Genomic DNA, 16,591 nt, shown 5'->3' with positions numbered 1-16,591 from the left:
TGCTGCTCTGCAAATGTCGTCTATTGGAGCCTGGGAGGCCCAAGCTGCCACGGTGGCAGCGCTCCTCGTCAAATGTATCGCACTACCGGCCGGCACAAGCAACCTCTGGGACTCGTACGGCAGGGCAATGGCCAAGCGGATCCACCAACTAATGAAGGTGGAAAGTAGGAATAGTGCCTCTGCCTCCGGAAGGGCCCATCAGACATCCAACTGGTGCCACTGCTGTTCACGTTGCTTAACCGGATCTGGGCAAAAGTCTGGGAGAACAATCTCCTAGGAACGATGGAAAATAGAATTTACCTTTGGCATAAAAACCGGATCTAACCTCAACACAGCCCTGTTGCTGTGAAACAGGCACAAATCCTCCCTGGAGGACAGACCCCCCAACTCTGACACTTGTCTTGCCAACGTGATAGCTACTAAAAACACCACTTTAAGAGTTAGGAGTTTCAGGCTAACTGTCCTCAGTGGCTTAAAGGGTTCAGCCATGAGGGCCCGTAACACAGTAGGGAGATTCCATGTGGGACCACTGGAGGGTGCATGTTGGAGACCTCCTGAAGAAACCTCTTAACAAGGGGTAATTGGGAGAGAGGAACCGAGCCCTCGCCTGGGAGAACTGTAACAAGGGCAGCAAGCTGCCTACGCACAGTGCCCAGGGAAAGCCCCTTATCCAACCCGTCTTGGACAAAGTCCAGGACCTGTGGCACTGAGGCTCTAGTGGGCACTACCTGGGTAGCCTGACACCAGGCCACGAAGGAGACCCAGGTGGATTCATAGATCCTTGTAGTAGATTGTCTGTGTGAGGCCTCTATGGTTCTAATCACTCGTAGCGACAAGTGAGCATCCCTCAGGCGCTCCCACTCAATTTCCACATGGCTAGTTGCAGCCAGTGTGGCTCCAGGTGTACTAGCTTCCCCTGGTGTAATTTTATCTTCCCCTCCAGAATCACCATGGGCGCTGGACTGACAGAGTCATGAGATCCGCAAACCAGGCCCTCCGCGATCAATGTGATGCCACCAGGATCAGCTCTGCTTGCTCCTGACTAATTTCTGAACTACCCTGGCGAAGAGGTCCACCACCGGTCGTCTGAACCTCTGGCAGATGCTCTGAAACAGCTCCAGGGGGAGTCTCCACTCTCCATTGTCCACTGTTTCTCAACTCAACCAGTCTGCCTGATGGTTGTCAACCCCCGTGATGTGCTCCGCCCGGATCGACCGCAAGTGTCTCTCTGCCCAGTGACATCGCCTCGGTGTGCAGTGCCTTGGAACGTGTGCTGCCCTGCTGACTGATGTGGGCCTTGGCCGCCACGTTGTCAGTGAGAACCAGGATGTGACAACCCTCGAGGGAGACTTGAAAGTGTTGACGCGCCAGATGGATTGCCCAGAGCTCCAACCACTTGATATTGTGTCAGAGCTCCTACCATCATCACTGACCCTGCACCAACTGAGACCCCAGAGTCAACCCCCAGCTGAACAGACTGGCGTCCATGGTTAGGACGAGGTGCTCCTGGTCCCTGAAGTCGCACCCTTGGAGCAAGGCTGGGGACAGCCACCACTTGAGAGATGAGTGGCCTCAACCTTGGCCGGTGAGCTGCTGGTGTTGGCCCTCTGGAACAGCAAGAGTCGCCACTGCAAAGTCCTGGCATGCCACCTCACCCACGGTACTACCTCGATGCAAGATATGAGCTTACCCAACAAGCTGGAGACAAGGACTATGGGAACATAACGGTCCCTGAGGACCTGCTTAACCATGTTTACCAAACTGGACCTGCGGTCCGGGGAGAGGAAAACTTCCCCTGAACAGGAATCTATAACCGCCCCCAAGTGGAGGATTCTAGTGGACGGGGAGAGAGAACTCTTGTCAAAGTTAACAGAAAAATCTAACCATTGTAGAGTGTCTATAACTTGCAGAAGGTCCACCCTCATCTGACTCGGGGGACACCCCCTGGACGAGGATGTCATCTAGGTAGCAATGTAATCTAATGGGAAACGCCCTTAGGTACGCCGCCATTGCAGCCAGAACCTTGGTGAAAGACCTGGGTGCAGAGGACAACCCAAATGGCAGGGCCCTATATTGGTAATGACGCCCCAGGTAGGAGAACCGGAGAAAGCGCCTATGATCCGGGAGTATGTGAATATGGAGTTAAGTGTCCGTGAGATCTATAGACGCCATGTAATCCCCCTCCCAGACACCTGCCAAAATGGTCTTAAGGGAGGCCATCTTGAATTTACGGTAAACCAAATGTTGGTTCAACAGTTTCAAGTCGAGAATACTCTCCAGCCCCCCGAAGACTTCAGCACCAGCAACAGGTTCGTATAGAACCCTCCGATCCACTTGGTCCACCGGGACCAGTTCCACTGTCAAGCACATGTTTAATAGCCTGCGTTTCTCTATGTTTTGGGCCAGGGGAAATGTACAGAAGAAATTTGGGGAAATGGAAAGGAACTGTAGGCGAAGCCCATGAGTAACCATGCTGAGCACCCAGGCACCTGAAGAAATTTCTGGCCAGGCCTCAAGGAAGAGAGCCAGGCGACCGCCAATGGGTGGGGTCAGGCCTGACCTATTTGCCCCGGCAGTAGGGACGACAATGTCCCCCTCGAAAGGGACGCTTACTCTGTTGTTGAAAGTGAGACCTGTCCCTGTTGTAACTGTGCTCGGGCTGCTTCTCTGACCTGGGGGAAGAGTATCTGCTCTGCTGAGCTTCCTGTTCCTGAGGTTGGTACGATGGTTTGCAGTAGAACGGAGTTTTGCTCCGCCTTCTTCACCAAGGCGGGCAGGACTTTTTTCTTATTTTTGTCCTCCACGAGGAGCAAGTCAAAGGCGGCCCCGAAGAGGGAGTTCCCTTTGTAGTCGGCCGATGCTAGTTGCCACTTTGACTTGTTGTCCGCTTGCCACCCCTGGAGCCAAAGACGACGACGAGAGGTAACAGACAATGCCATGACCCTGGAAGCGAACTTCATGGCATTCAACGTGGCATCCGCCGAGAACTGCACCACCACCACTAACTTGTTTAGGTCCTGGTGCAGTCGCACCTCTCTGGGGGAATGCGTTCCTGGATCTTCTCCATCCACAAGATAGCTGTGTGATTGAAGAACGAAGCCGATGCTGCTGCCTTGATGTCCCAGGTGGCAGACTAGAACATCTTCCTCAGCGTCATCTCTGCCTTCCTGTCATCAACTTTAAGGTTGTCAGCCACATCCTTGGCCACCAGGGGATGCCAAAGCGACCACAGGTGTGTCCACAGTGGGCAGCTGTAAGGCCTGGGAAAAATCTGGCTCAATGTTGTAAAAACATGTATCATTATTGCCAGGGTTAGGGAAGGCAGCAGGCTTCTCCCATTGCTTTTTCACCACCTCCAGAAGAGGTGAGGAGTCGGGATCTCCTCCTTAACAGCCTTGGGCTCAGAGAAAACCGGGCGCCAAGTTTTCTTCACGGCAGTCCCCTTTGTAGGACCATCCTCAGCCCCATCCTTCACTCCTTCCTTACCCCCTCCCCCTCTTCCACCTGTACAGTAGCACACACTTTCAGAAGAGGGCCCAGCAGGGGCCCTGCACAGAAGAGATCGGAATAAATTTGGAGGGGAAAGGCCAGTAAAGGCCAGAGGATCCGGCTTGGCATCCTCATCCTCAGATAGGTCAGGGCCCCTTTGGGCCTTATCCCCTGCTACCGAACTTTTACTAACCAGGGAAGGGGAGACGGGGTGGCTCACAGGAATGGAGGACGTGTCTGAGGGGAGGTGGTTCTAGGGGACCTGTCTTGATCTAATACCTGGGACCTGGTGGCCTGCTGCTGCATGGCTGTTGCAATGCCAGAGGAGATGGCCCTTTCAATAAGACTCTGCAACACCCTGGAAAGATCATCCATATCCAGGGAATCCCAGCAGGAACTCCCATGATCCTGAACTTGCCCCAGGCAGGGGAACCAGAATAGGCCTAGGCAAGGCCTGATCCCCTGTGGGATCCTCATACATAAAGGAATCCTCCAGATCCATTTCCCGGTCCTCTAGGGAAAGGGGTGGAGATGAGGAAACCTCCCCAAAAAAACTCCCTAGGGGATACGGAGAGCCTGAAGGGGACAGGTGGAGACCCACCCTCCAATGGAGATGTAGAGCGAGGGGGAGAAGCGCTGAGCCTACCCTGCTGGGCCCTCAACTTCTCTGTCTAGAGAAGGTCTTGTTATATGTACCAGAAATTAGATATAATTAGCTTTCAGTTAGAGTGTTGGTTAATCGTGGCTACATTGTAACATTTAAAGGGGATAATTGTTTTATTGAAAAAGGGATTATTAAGGTTACTGCTAAGCTACAAGATGGGTTATATGTAATGTCTTTGTGCCTCCTAAGCTCATCCCTCTGGGTGGCACATGAGGGATAGGAGGTAGCTGTAGCCTTTTAGCCCTGGCAGAGGCAGTGGGGTGCTGCCTGGAAGATGGGCCCTCCCCAGGGGAACATGGGGGTGAGGGGGACCTTCTCGCCTCCTCCGCCATCCTTGCCACATATAATATTCACTGCCTTCCTTGCGAAGCCTCCTACATGTTCCTCTGTTTGGCTGCATCAGAGACAAGGAGAAAAAAAAGAGGAAAAAACCTCTGTTTTCTAAGCTTCCAGGCAGCCTCTACTCCAACACCATGAGCACCATTAGGTTTGGAGGCTGCCGCCAAGGCTTTCCTCGGCTCCCAGCACCCACGCGCCTCTCCGCCACTCCACGGCTTGCCTGCAGTTTTAAAAGACTCTTCGCGCTCTTGCAAGCTCTACTGGTGCCTCCGCAGCTCGATTCCAGCCACCGAAATCCTCAGCCAGCAAATTTTGCCGACGAGAGGCTGTAGGGCAGGAAATCCCAAGCTGCAAGCCTCCCGATTGCCCAGGAGTCAGGCAAAACTGCCCACATTGTCCGTGCGGTCCATAATGGCCGCTGCCAGGGCGACCGAGGCTTTCCCAGCCTCCAGCAAAGAAATGAATCTCCCTGGTGGCCCGTGAAGGAACCACCACAGATCACTTATTGGCACTGCTTTTCCAGGAGGCTGTAGAGGCAAGGAGGGTCCAGTAGAAGAATTATCAGGAGAAAAATTTTATGTGTCTTGTTTCTGGCCGGACTGTGATGAAACTGGAAAGTCAAGGGTGGAGCACGGAGGCATGGCTTCAGCTTCATCCCAGTCTCATGGCTACTGGAGCCTCCTGTCCCTTGCTCTGGAAAAGGGTGTTTTCTGCCTTTAGCCTTTATTAATGTTTGTCACAAAACTAATTAGGAATTTCTCCAGATTTCTGCCAGTTTCATCTCATAACATTCCTGGAGATGATTTTCAAACCAATTGAAAGAAAGCATTGTAACATGGTCTTGCAGTTTGGGAAGATGGGGAGGTGAAGAGCCATATTATTCATCACATCATACTGTGTAATAATAAGTGTTTTATAATCCTAATATAATTATGTCCTGTATGAAACTCTTTAGGAGAAAAAAAAATTAACTGGAACTAAATAAACTGGATTTTACTTTCTTACAAAGGCAGGCACCAGACACAATTATGGACCCTTATCAGAATGGAAGTGCTTTCTTAGCCCAATTTCACTAACAGCAATCACTTTAGAAGAAACCCAGCTTTGAGAAATGTCTTGGCATGAAACTTAAAGTCAAACTTCAGAAAGTCATATATAAGATCTCTTTGTGTAATCTTTCTGATTACGCATAATTACTTTGTGAATTGTATATCTCAAAGTACCCAGAAGAACATATGTAACAGTTAAAGCATAGACTAGAACTGAAAACTGAGACAACTCCACTGTCAATCATGGAAATCACTGACTTACTTTGAACCAGTCACTTTCTCCCAGCTTTACCTGCCTCACAGGGAGACAGAAGTTCTATGTACCAGTATATTGTTTTGAGTGTTTTGAAAGGCAGGATAAAAATTTTAAAAACATACATAAATAAGATAAAATCTACTTTTGCTCAACAATTCCCACAGAAGAGCAAAATCCAGGTTTTCAATTGAATTCAAAATCCAAATATAACCATTTACATTTTTCACCATAATGACAGTGTCATTAAACACAAATCATACCTAATAAAGGTTAAATCAATCAATGACAAAGCATTAGGAGTTGTAATAAATAAGTTGTTGATTACCAAAATTCCTGCACTACAACATTCTTTTCACCACTTCAATGCAAAGGATGTCTCCTTTTGTTTATATAATAAGAACATGTTATTACATAACAGTTTTAAATTAGAAAAAATGTTCATCTGCTAGTAGTCAAAGTGAAAACCTCATATTAGTGCCACATTAATCTTGTTAGCAGGCTTTGAATTATCAGTTGCTGACAAGCATTATTCATGAAATGAATTAGATGTACTAGGGAAACAACTTTAAAAAAAAACTATCAAAAAAATTCTCCTTGCTTTGTAATGTTTCTAGCTCATTGGCTATTTTATATATTAGCCGTAATATGACACAAACCTGTTTAGAATATTCAGTTTAATTTCTGGTGCCTAATCTAATTTTACAATTTAAATTTAATTTCTGTTGTACTAGTTGTCTTTGATGTTTATGCTGGTAATATATACAAAACAATAAAAATCAGAATACATGAGAAAAGAAGAAGCAAAGCTGAAGTAAAAGAGTGATATAGCAGTAAAGATAGAACCAAGGAGGCAAGCTTCAAATCCAACCTCAATCATGGATAATTTTGGTACAGATATTATGCCCAATCTACCTCACGATTTTATTGTGATGGAAAAAAATGGGAGGAAGGAGTATCGCATACTCAACTTCAAGCTGATGGATAAAAGGCAGGCGATAATTCTAATCTAATTCTAATCCTGCAAGTCCCTTCAACTGCAAGGCAATCAAACCAGTCAGTCCTAGAAGAGGTCAACTCTGACTGCTTTTTAGAAGGCCAGATCCTGAAGATGAAACTCAAATACTTTGGCCACCTAATGAGAAGGAAGGAGTCACTGGAGAAGAGCCTAATGCTGGGAAAAATGGAGGGCAAAAAGAAGGGGACGACAGAGAATGAGGTGGCTGGATGGAGTCACTGAAGCAGTTGGCGTGAGATTAAATGGACTCCGGGGGATGGTAGAGGACAGGAAGGCCTGGAGGGACGTTGTCCACAGTGTTGTGATGGGTCAGACATGACTTCACAACAACAACAACAACAACAACAACAATTCTAATCATGCATGCTATAAAAGAAAAAATTAATGAGAATTACTTACCATTTTCTGCACTATTCCCAACAATGTTCCAGGAAGATGGAATCTCTTCACAGGCCATTGCTAGCATAATGTCATGATCCATTGACTGCAAATCTCTCTCGATTAAATCAAACTGACTGAGAAGGGTGTGATGACTGGAGGGAATGAGACAGTTGGCCTGACTCACCAAGAAGCATGCTAATTCACAAGCAATGTCATGTTTGAAGGTAAGAAACGAGGAGCCCAGAATCACAAATTCACTTTCCTTTCCATACATAACCGCAAAGACAGAAACATCTTCTTGTTCTCTATGAGCTGAAAAAGTATAACAATGAAATGTTATGCACTCAATACATGCCCTCTACAAAAATACATTTTATTGCCATTTCTTAAAGTATGAAAAATTGGAATCAAAGTCAGATTCAATTCTCATATACTATATGTGCAGGAAAAAAATAAACAATTGATAGTATTCACCATGTACTATATACACGTATATACACTTGACTGAAAATACATAGGCAATGCATAGTAATATTAGAAGTAACAGAAAGGTTGATACATATATTTTTCAGTTGTCAGTTGCCTTATTTATATTTCTCTTTTTTATTTAGTGCAATTTGCACCGTCCATGTGATATTAGTGTTACTAATATCCAGCCAGAACACCAACTGATTCAGGCAGAAAAACATGCCCTACACACATTATGTTGGCTATAAATTCTGGAATTTATGGTTAAAGCATACATAGAGTTGCCTTATCAGCGAAGATGCTGTTATTAATACAAACAAAAAGGATTGTATTACATGAGCTTTATTTGAACACCAATGTGACATAGCAAGCCAGGTTGCGACTGCCTGCCATGCAAATAATACTATAATTACTTCTGCACTCATCAGTATAGGATACTAGCATGGCAAGGATAGCGGATTCTCCCAATAGCTACTTCATTACAGGTAATCCTCATTTAACAATGGTTCAAAATTACCTCAAAAAGCTAATTATGATCTGCCCTCAAAATAGGACAGCTGCATCCCTCCCCAATATGATCACATGATTACAGTTCAAGTGTTTGGCAATCAGTTCATCTTTATGACCAGTTACAATATTCCTCAGTCATGTGACAACATGCAACTTTTTCGCCAGTTTCCAGCATTTTTACTGGTTTCTTACAAAAAACACCCATTCAGGGGAATGGATTTGCTTAATGACCACATGGTTTTCTTAACAGCCACATGATTCATTTAATGTTGTATAAACAGTAGTAAAATAAAATCAGGTCATGGCAACTCGTTTAGTGACCACAATGTCTTATGACCAAAATTCTGGGTTCAGTTGTAATTGCTAAAAGATAAAAAAATTAGCTTGGATAATGCTAGGGATTGATTATCTGGGAGAAAAATCTATCAGTGAAGTCATTAGGAATCAAGAATGACTTAATAGCACATCAATCAATCAATGTTAATGGAAAAATATTGCCTATGTCTATCTAACCATAGTTAACAAATAGTTATCGAAAAGCTGTAAAAACTAGCAAATTTTATAAGTCATGCTTTTATAGGTCATGCTTTAGATTGGAATATAGACTGTAAGAAAAGGTTTTCATCCCTGATTCTTTAAACTGTATATATTAAGTAGGATTATAAATAATGCTTGGACTTGGAGAAGGAGAAACTAATCAATGTGGAGAATGCAGTGCTCCTAAGAAAAGGTTAGACATTTTGAGGAAGTCACTGCCTCTTATTGCTATGCTTAGTAATTATCTGGAAGCAGACTTTACGTCTTAGCCCAGTAACTGTACACAAGAGACAAAAACTCACTTGCTGTCATTTGGCTTCCAATGTGATAACAATTAAATAATCAAAATTCAATAATTTATAGCTCTTCCAAAATTTAAGATTAAAATGCTGCAATAAGAAGAAAAATGGACAATGTAGCAGAGCTACACCACTCACCTGGAATTATAGATTCAAGAGTGTTTTCAGTAACTTGCTTGGCAAAGACTACATGTTTCTGTATTGATCCTTTGTAAACAAAGTAAAATTCAGCCTCTTCTGGAAGAATGTTGTCAAACTTTCCATATATAATGGTTTGCCCCTAGAAAGTGGACATATTTTAATGCTATATCACATAATAGAAATATTTCTAATTACAGCAGCTGGCAATGTAGATTGGGCATATTCTACAGTATTTAACATGGTTAAAGTTTTCACGCTGTAATCAGTGAGGTGGAAAATGTTTACTTTAGACAGATTGTGATAAAAGTTTTGCAGTTCAAACCAGGATTTACGAAACTATAAACAAATCTCACTTTTTTCTGAGCAAATGAAATTAACAAACCAAAAACAACTCCATTATATAACATTGAAGGGAGTTTTCAAAAGAATGAAATATAAAAGGGAGCAATAACAAAGAATCAGATCCGTTTTGGGGAGGAAATGTAGATGGAGCTGTGTTTCCTTAAAAGAAGAATTGCATAATGGTTGCTACCATTATTTTTAATAATCTAGTTTTAACAATAGTCAATAAAATTGTCCTCATCTGACAGTAGCAACTTGTTAACAAGCAAAAATAACAAAAACAAATACTTCAAAATATCTTTTTAACACAGAGGCCTTCAAATCATTTCCCCCAGATTGAAAGTCTTTACTCATCAGAGAAAAGTAACTGTGAGAGAAATCTTGGAGTCCTAGTGGACAACCATTTAAATATGAGCCAGCAGTGTGCAGCAGCTGCCAAAAAAACCCAACACAGTTCTAGGCTGCGTAAACAGAGGGACAGACTCAAGATCACTTGAAGTGTTAATACCACTTTATAATGCCTTGGTAAGGCCACACTTGGAATACTGCATTCAGTTTTGGTCGCCACAGTGTAAAAAAAGATGAGGAGACTCTAGAAAGAGTGCAGAGAAGAGCAACAAACATGATTAGGGGACTGTCGGCTAAAATATATGAAAAACGGATCTGGGTATGTCTCGTTTAATCAAAAGAAGAATTAAGGGTGACATGATAGTAGTGTTCCAATATCTCAGGGGCTGCCACAAAGAAAAGGGAGTCAAGCTATTCCCCAAAGCACCTAAGGGTAGGACAAGAAGCAATGTGTGGAAACTAATCAAGCAGAGAAGCAATTTAGAACTAAGGAGAAACTTCCTGACAGTTAGACCAATCAATCAGTGGAACAATTTGCCTCCAGAGGTTGTGAACGCTCCAACACTGGAAGTTTTTAAGAAAATGTCGGATAACCATTTGTCTGAAATGGTGTGGGGCTTCCTGTCTAAGCAGGAGGTTGGACTAGAAGACCTCCAAGGTCCCTTCCAACTCTGTTATTCTATTCTTGTTCTATTCTAAAAACTATTTGGAGCAAAATGCCAATAATGGACAGAGCCAGATATTCTCTCCTCTTCACTAAAATCCCCTCCATAACGGTATATATTTTCTTACTCACAATTTAAGAATACTAAGAGAAAATGTATTGAATTCCGGTTCAACTGTGGCTGGATTCATACAATTTACTAAGGCAAAACAAAACAAATAACTTTTGATGGTGTAAACTTTCATGGCTGGCATCAATGAAGCAGTGATGAGTTTTGGGCTGGATGCCTATGTTCCCCTTTTCTATTGTTTTAAAAAAAGAAAACTAGACCACCGCTATCCAGTCTGAAAGCTCATCACTGCTTCAAATAACATTTGGGATTACATGTGAAAACATGCATGCATTAATAGATACAGTATATGTATGTAACCAATGGATGTGTATGACAGTGAGAACAATCAACCAATGGAACAGAAGTTGCCTTTGGAAGTTGTGGGGGCTTCATCACAGAGGTGGGTTCCTGCCAGTTCTAACCTCTTCTATAGAAGAGGTTCCACAAATCTACAGTGCCGTTTAGAACCGGTTCCAGCTCTCTCCCTCAGCCCATCTGCACATCATCAAGATGAAGAGTGAGAGGAGGAATTCTGGGAGTTGAAGTCCACAAGTCTTAAAGCTGTCAAGTTTGAACACCCCTGGGCAGTTTTTTCCTAAAGGGTTAGGGGTGCAAGGGTCTTGTAACTTGACAGCTTTAAGACTTGCGTGCTTCAAATGCCAGAATTTCTGAGCCAACATTTTGGTTGCTAAGTAAGAGTGTTGTTAAGTGAGTTTCACCACATTTTACAAGTTGGTCACATGGCTGGTAAGCCACTCCCACCCAGTCACATAGCCAGCAAGCCACTCCTACCCGGTCACATGACCACTGAGCCATTCCCACAAAGCAGGCCACACCTACAGAAGAGGTTCTAAAAAATTTTGAAACCCACCACTGCTTCATCACTTGAGACTTTCAAAAAGAGATTGGACTGGAATTTGCCAGCAATGGTGTAAGGTCTCCTGCTTGAGCAGGGGGTTGAACTAAATGACCTATAAGGTCCCTTCCAACTCTGTTAATTTGATCTGATCAAATTAAGGGCATGCATTAAGAGATTCCATCACACACATGCATACATACATACGTACGTACGTACGTACGTACGTACGTACGTACGTACGTACGTATGTACATACATACATACATACATACATACATACATACATATCATGGTTTGAAAAGCAGAGCCACCAACAACTCTCTGGAGCACCTTAAATTAGACTGTGTGCCACCTATTCCTACTGTTTTTTTAAATGTTAATTAATTTAAATAGGACTTAAGGATTGTTTGCTGAAGTAAAGAGCAAATCTAGCATTTAAACACTAAGTAAGCACTAAATAGAACATATCTTTTTATGTATGAATTACTAAGTTCAGAGTGTACACAAAACCAATTCTATATCCCCCTTATCTCCAGATAACAATACAAGGGCATCAACATTACACTGTTTTTCTAACTCTGCAAGTGCCAATCAATCAAATGTAGGCAGGACTTCTTGTAGTCATGTCATCCCAGGTATTCTTTAATGAAAACATTATTGAAGAGTATAGCCACAGTTTTTATACCAGGCTGGACAATGGATAATTCTGACAAACCTTTAAAGCTCCATCACACTACAGGCAACGCCCAGGTCTAGCTTTACTTTTGATGCAAAGTTGGTCTTGCTTATTTGCTATCTGGGTGTGATGGGCGAACAGGACACAAAAGAACCAAGTGATAATGAATCAGACGAAACTTAGGAAATGATGACTGACAAATGTTATGAATAGGAGTTATATATCACCAACAGATTAAATATTTCATATATTATGCCTTAGTATGCTCTGGTTCCGTTTTTCTTTGAAAATAGATTATATTATCCTGTTTCCCAAAAAATAAGAACTCCCCAGATAATAAGCCCAATCACGCTTTTGAGCACATGCGCTAAAATAAGTCCTCCCTGAATATATTGCAACACAGCAGCAGCCATAAGGTGACCACTCTTGCCACCTCCTACACCTCAAAAATAATAAGACCTCCCCAAAAATAAGGCCAAGTGCTTATTTTTGGGGTCAAAATAAAATAAAACCCTGTCTTATTTTGGGGGAAACATGGTACTAGTAAAACAGACATATAGCTGACAAAATAATTTCATCAAATGAAACCAAAGTTCATTTACAGAAAAGATATTTCCAAATGTACATTTTCCAGAATTTTTTTCTTCAATGAGGTTTATATTACCCATTTTAGCCAAGTTGAAATTCCAATTATTCCAAAATAAAATTCAGGATAGTAATTTCTATGCAGGGTTCTTTATAACATCCAGAATGATTTTTTTTGCAGTCAACTAGTTACAAATCCACCTGGTGGTGATGCTGTTTATCCCACATTTTTCTAGCTTACCAAGAAATAGGTTGTGATCTACTTTGTCTAATGCCTTGTTAACCTCTAAGACTTAGAGTTAGAGTCTAAGTATACTATGTCCACAGCATTTTGCTGGTCTACTAATTTAGTCACTTTGTCAAAGAATGAAATGAGATTGATTTGGCATGATCTGTTTTTAACAAACTCATGCTGGCTTTTAGTTATATTTATAGTTTATTTGTTTCTAGATGTTCTCAGATCTGTTTTTTGATCATCTTTTCCAGTATCTTCCTAGATACAGGTAATCCTCAACTTACAACAATTCGTTTAGTGACCAATTAAAGTTACAATGGCAGTGAAGAAAGTGGCTTATGACCAGATTCCACAATTATGACTGTTGTAGCATCCTCATAGTCATGTGATTAAAATTCAGGTGCTTGGCAATTGACTATGATGGTTGCAATGCCCTAGGGCAGTGATGGCGAACCTATGACACGCGTGTCAGTGCTGACACGCGTAGCCATTTGGGGTGACACGCACAGGATTTCATGCGATTCATCCTCGGCTCCTGCACGGCCGCCGAGGATGAAAGAATCTGTGCTGGAGGAACGGGGGGGCGGGACGTGTGATCTCCCCCGCACACACTCACTTACTGTATCGCCGCCGCCCCTTTCTGAGTGCAGGGGCTGCTGGTAAGGCGTGCGTGCCGTGCGCACACACGTCATCAGCGCGGTGAGGGAGGACCCGCAGGAGAGGAGCGCGGGAACAGTGCGCGCCTCTCTCCAGTCAGGCCGGCACAGAGAGTCTACTCCTGGGACTGTCGGTTACGACCGCACCACAGCAGGGAACAGCGGAGTGCCAACGGGAACTGTGAGCGCCATTAGCAGCAACTATTGGGGTGCCATGGACTTGTAATTGTCCACAATAACTGAGATAAGTGAGGGGGAGGTTGTGTTAGCTTGTTAGGCTAGTTAACCCCTAATTGGCTATCTATAATTTATATATCTATAAAGTTACCAAGCAGGTATGTTAAATAATTTGTTTTTGGTTTATTAAATACAATTATATATTGCAATTATACATTTTTGTAGTTTAAACTATAAATTGCGCAAAATTATGTTTTTGTCGAAGTGACACACAATGCGAGTTATGCTCGATTTTTTGCCGATTTTTGACACACCATGCCAAAAAGGTTGCCCATCACTGCCCTAGGGTCACACGATTCCCTTTTGCAACCTTCTGATAAACAAAGTCAATGGGGAAGCTAGATTCACTTAACAACAGTTTGACTAATTTAGGAACTATCAGCTCTTTCACATCTACCACATCAGCTCTTTTCCAATCCTTGGGTAATTTCCTGGAGTTCCAGGATTTTTGAAATAAATGGTACAATGGTTCTGAGAGAACATCTGCTGGTGCCTTCAGAACTCTGAGATGTAAACCATTACAACCCATTACATACCAGAGTCCTGGTGATTTATATTTGTCAAGGTCAGATAGGTGTTCTCTAACTATTTTCTTGCTTGTTTTAATTTTTATTAATTCTGCAAGAAGTGTGTAAAGCTTTTGTTCACTATGGTGACAAAATGACTGTAACGTATATCAGGTGGGCTGCTAGTCTAATAAAATAAGTTAAGTAGTGCTCCAATTATTTGGGGCATTTGTCTCTTGCAAAATGAATAAATTCTCAACACTTCAAAATATTTTTGCAATAAAACTAAGGTTAGCCATATTAGAAATCAAGAGACAAAAATTATTTTGGCTTAATTAGTTTCATATTACAGACATTACAGTAGTACGCTCAAATATGTGGGTTTCTTATATCCAAATAATAATCAAGATCTTAGTAATTACAATTGCATGTTTTTCTGTTCCTGCCCGGAAGGTGAAAATTAATTCAATCTGTGTAAATCTGACAGATCCTTGTATCTGGATCTACTTTCTTCCACATCTCTTTGAATTCTTCATACCTATGCTTATACTTAGGTGAAAAGCTTTTGAGGCTTAGGTGTGCATAAGATACTACTATTTTATAAAAATGAAATGCAGGTGTAACTAGAATCCCAGGAACAGAGAATTGTTTCCAATATTCCAAAGATTTTATAGTAAACATTCTTAGTAAACAGTCCCATCTGTTAAACACAAGTTGCATTTAAAACTGGGACAGAGATCATTTAAGAAACTATTGGGAGGAAGGGGGGTGGGTCAGTAACTATTTTGTTTCATAAAACTTTTGACTTAATCAAAAAATACTGTTTCTACATGACTGCCATTTTTGTTCCTGATTTTGCCGCATTTTAAAATGTAAACAATTCTAACTTGCCTTACAATATTTAAATCAATTTCTTAAACCCTGTGATGTTATGATCCTATAAAATAGTAAAGAAAACAGTCTTAACTCCTCTGTTAATATATGAAATTATGTGATATCCTTCCGCCTTGAATAGGTCACAAATTACAAAGAAAAGGAGCCATCTAATCAGCATCACAAGAAGGAGAAGTGCACACTCCTGTCATCATTCCGGCAGTCCTTGACTTAGAACCCATTCACTTAACAATGGTTTGAAATAACAATAGCTTCAGAAAGGATGCTTTATGACCTGTGAAGTATTTCCACCCATTGCAAAACAGTGGACTGCCCCACCTACAGACAGGTGATTGTGATCTTGGTGCTGGGCAACCTGTTTACATTTACAACTGGTTGCCAAATGCCCTGTGATCATGTGGTCACTATTTGCAATATTCTCCGCCAGCTTCCCCAGAAAGTCAATGGGGAAGCAAGAAGGGAATGTTGCAAACTACTACCATCTGCCAAGAGGACTCCCTCTCATATCTGGGGCTGACTGAAAGAGCTGCTTGCCCACAGATTTCAGGTTCCATCTTCTGCATTGTGGAACTGAAAACCTTGGGCAGGAAGCACTTTCAGAGTGAAGTCCTGTACATGATGGGGTGGAGAGACGCCCAAATTTTCCACGCAAGTTTCCACATGCCAGTGGACCCCATAGCTTGTGCCAGGCTCCAGGGCCTCCTTAACCCTTGAGGGACTTCTGCACTTTACTTAACAACCCATGAGATTGCTTAACTACCACAAATGGGAAAGGGATTGCAGTCATTAAGCAAAGCGGCCATTTAACAACTAAATCTTTCAACAACCGTGATTCCAGTCCTAATTGTGTCTTAAATCAAGGACTAATGTAGTCAGAGAAGAACCACCCCAAGTCTTGAACACAGCCATCATGAGAGTCCAATATACAGGGAAAATGCTGCACAAGTATGTGTAGATAGAGTACTTAGGCCTCCCAATCTGCGCCAGCATGCTCCTGTAGTGCTCAGGCTGCCTAGATGGGTTTGCAGACTAATCCTTCTACAATGACCTCTGGATGAAGCCCTAAAAGTCTATAAATGGTTGACCAGGCAAAAGTGACTCACATCTGATCAGGTTGCCTTAGACAATGACTAGGAACAGTAGGGCCTAATTGCAGGAGCCATTTCCACATGCATAAAGGTTGTCAGGGGAAGTCAGGTACTTAGATGTTGTGCTCAGCTGGGTCCAGTGCCACCATTCAAGCAAAAACTGTGTCCATGCAAAAGTGGGCATGACTGACAAGCAACTGAGATTTAGTCACAATCCTATTCTGAATGTCCCTGGTTTAGA

At 42.7% G+C, this 16,591-nt stretch overlaps 1 protein-coding gene across 1 annotated transcript in view; it reads right to left on the bottom strand.

Annotated features, from left to right (window-relative positions):
* Positions 1 to 16,591, bottom strand: part of ARHGEF28 (Rho guanine nucleotide exchange factor 28) — a 145,524-nt gene that overhangs the window by 103,782 nt on the left and 25,151 nt on the right. The window contains exons 3-4 of the mRNA XM_032212613.1: positions 9,146 to 9,287; positions 7,212 to 7,505 (exon numbers count right to left, since the gene is read on the bottom strand). Coding sequence (XP_032068504.1) covers positions 7,212 to 7,505; positions 9,146 to 9,287 — 436 coding nt within the window. The remainder of the gene's footprint in view (positions 1 to 7,211; positions 7,506 to 9,145; positions 9,288 to 16,591) is intronic.

This window comes from Thamnophis elegans, chromosome 3, assembly GCF_009769535.1.
Source record: "Thamnophis elegans isolate rThaEle1 chromosome 3, rThaEle1.pri, whole genome shotgun sequence".
NCBI lineage: Eukaryota > Metazoa > Chordata > Lepidosauria > Squamata > Colubridae > Thamnophis > Thamnophis elegans.
Note: the sequence above shows the minus strand (reverse complement) of the source record. Positions and strands in the feature narration are given on the sequence as shown.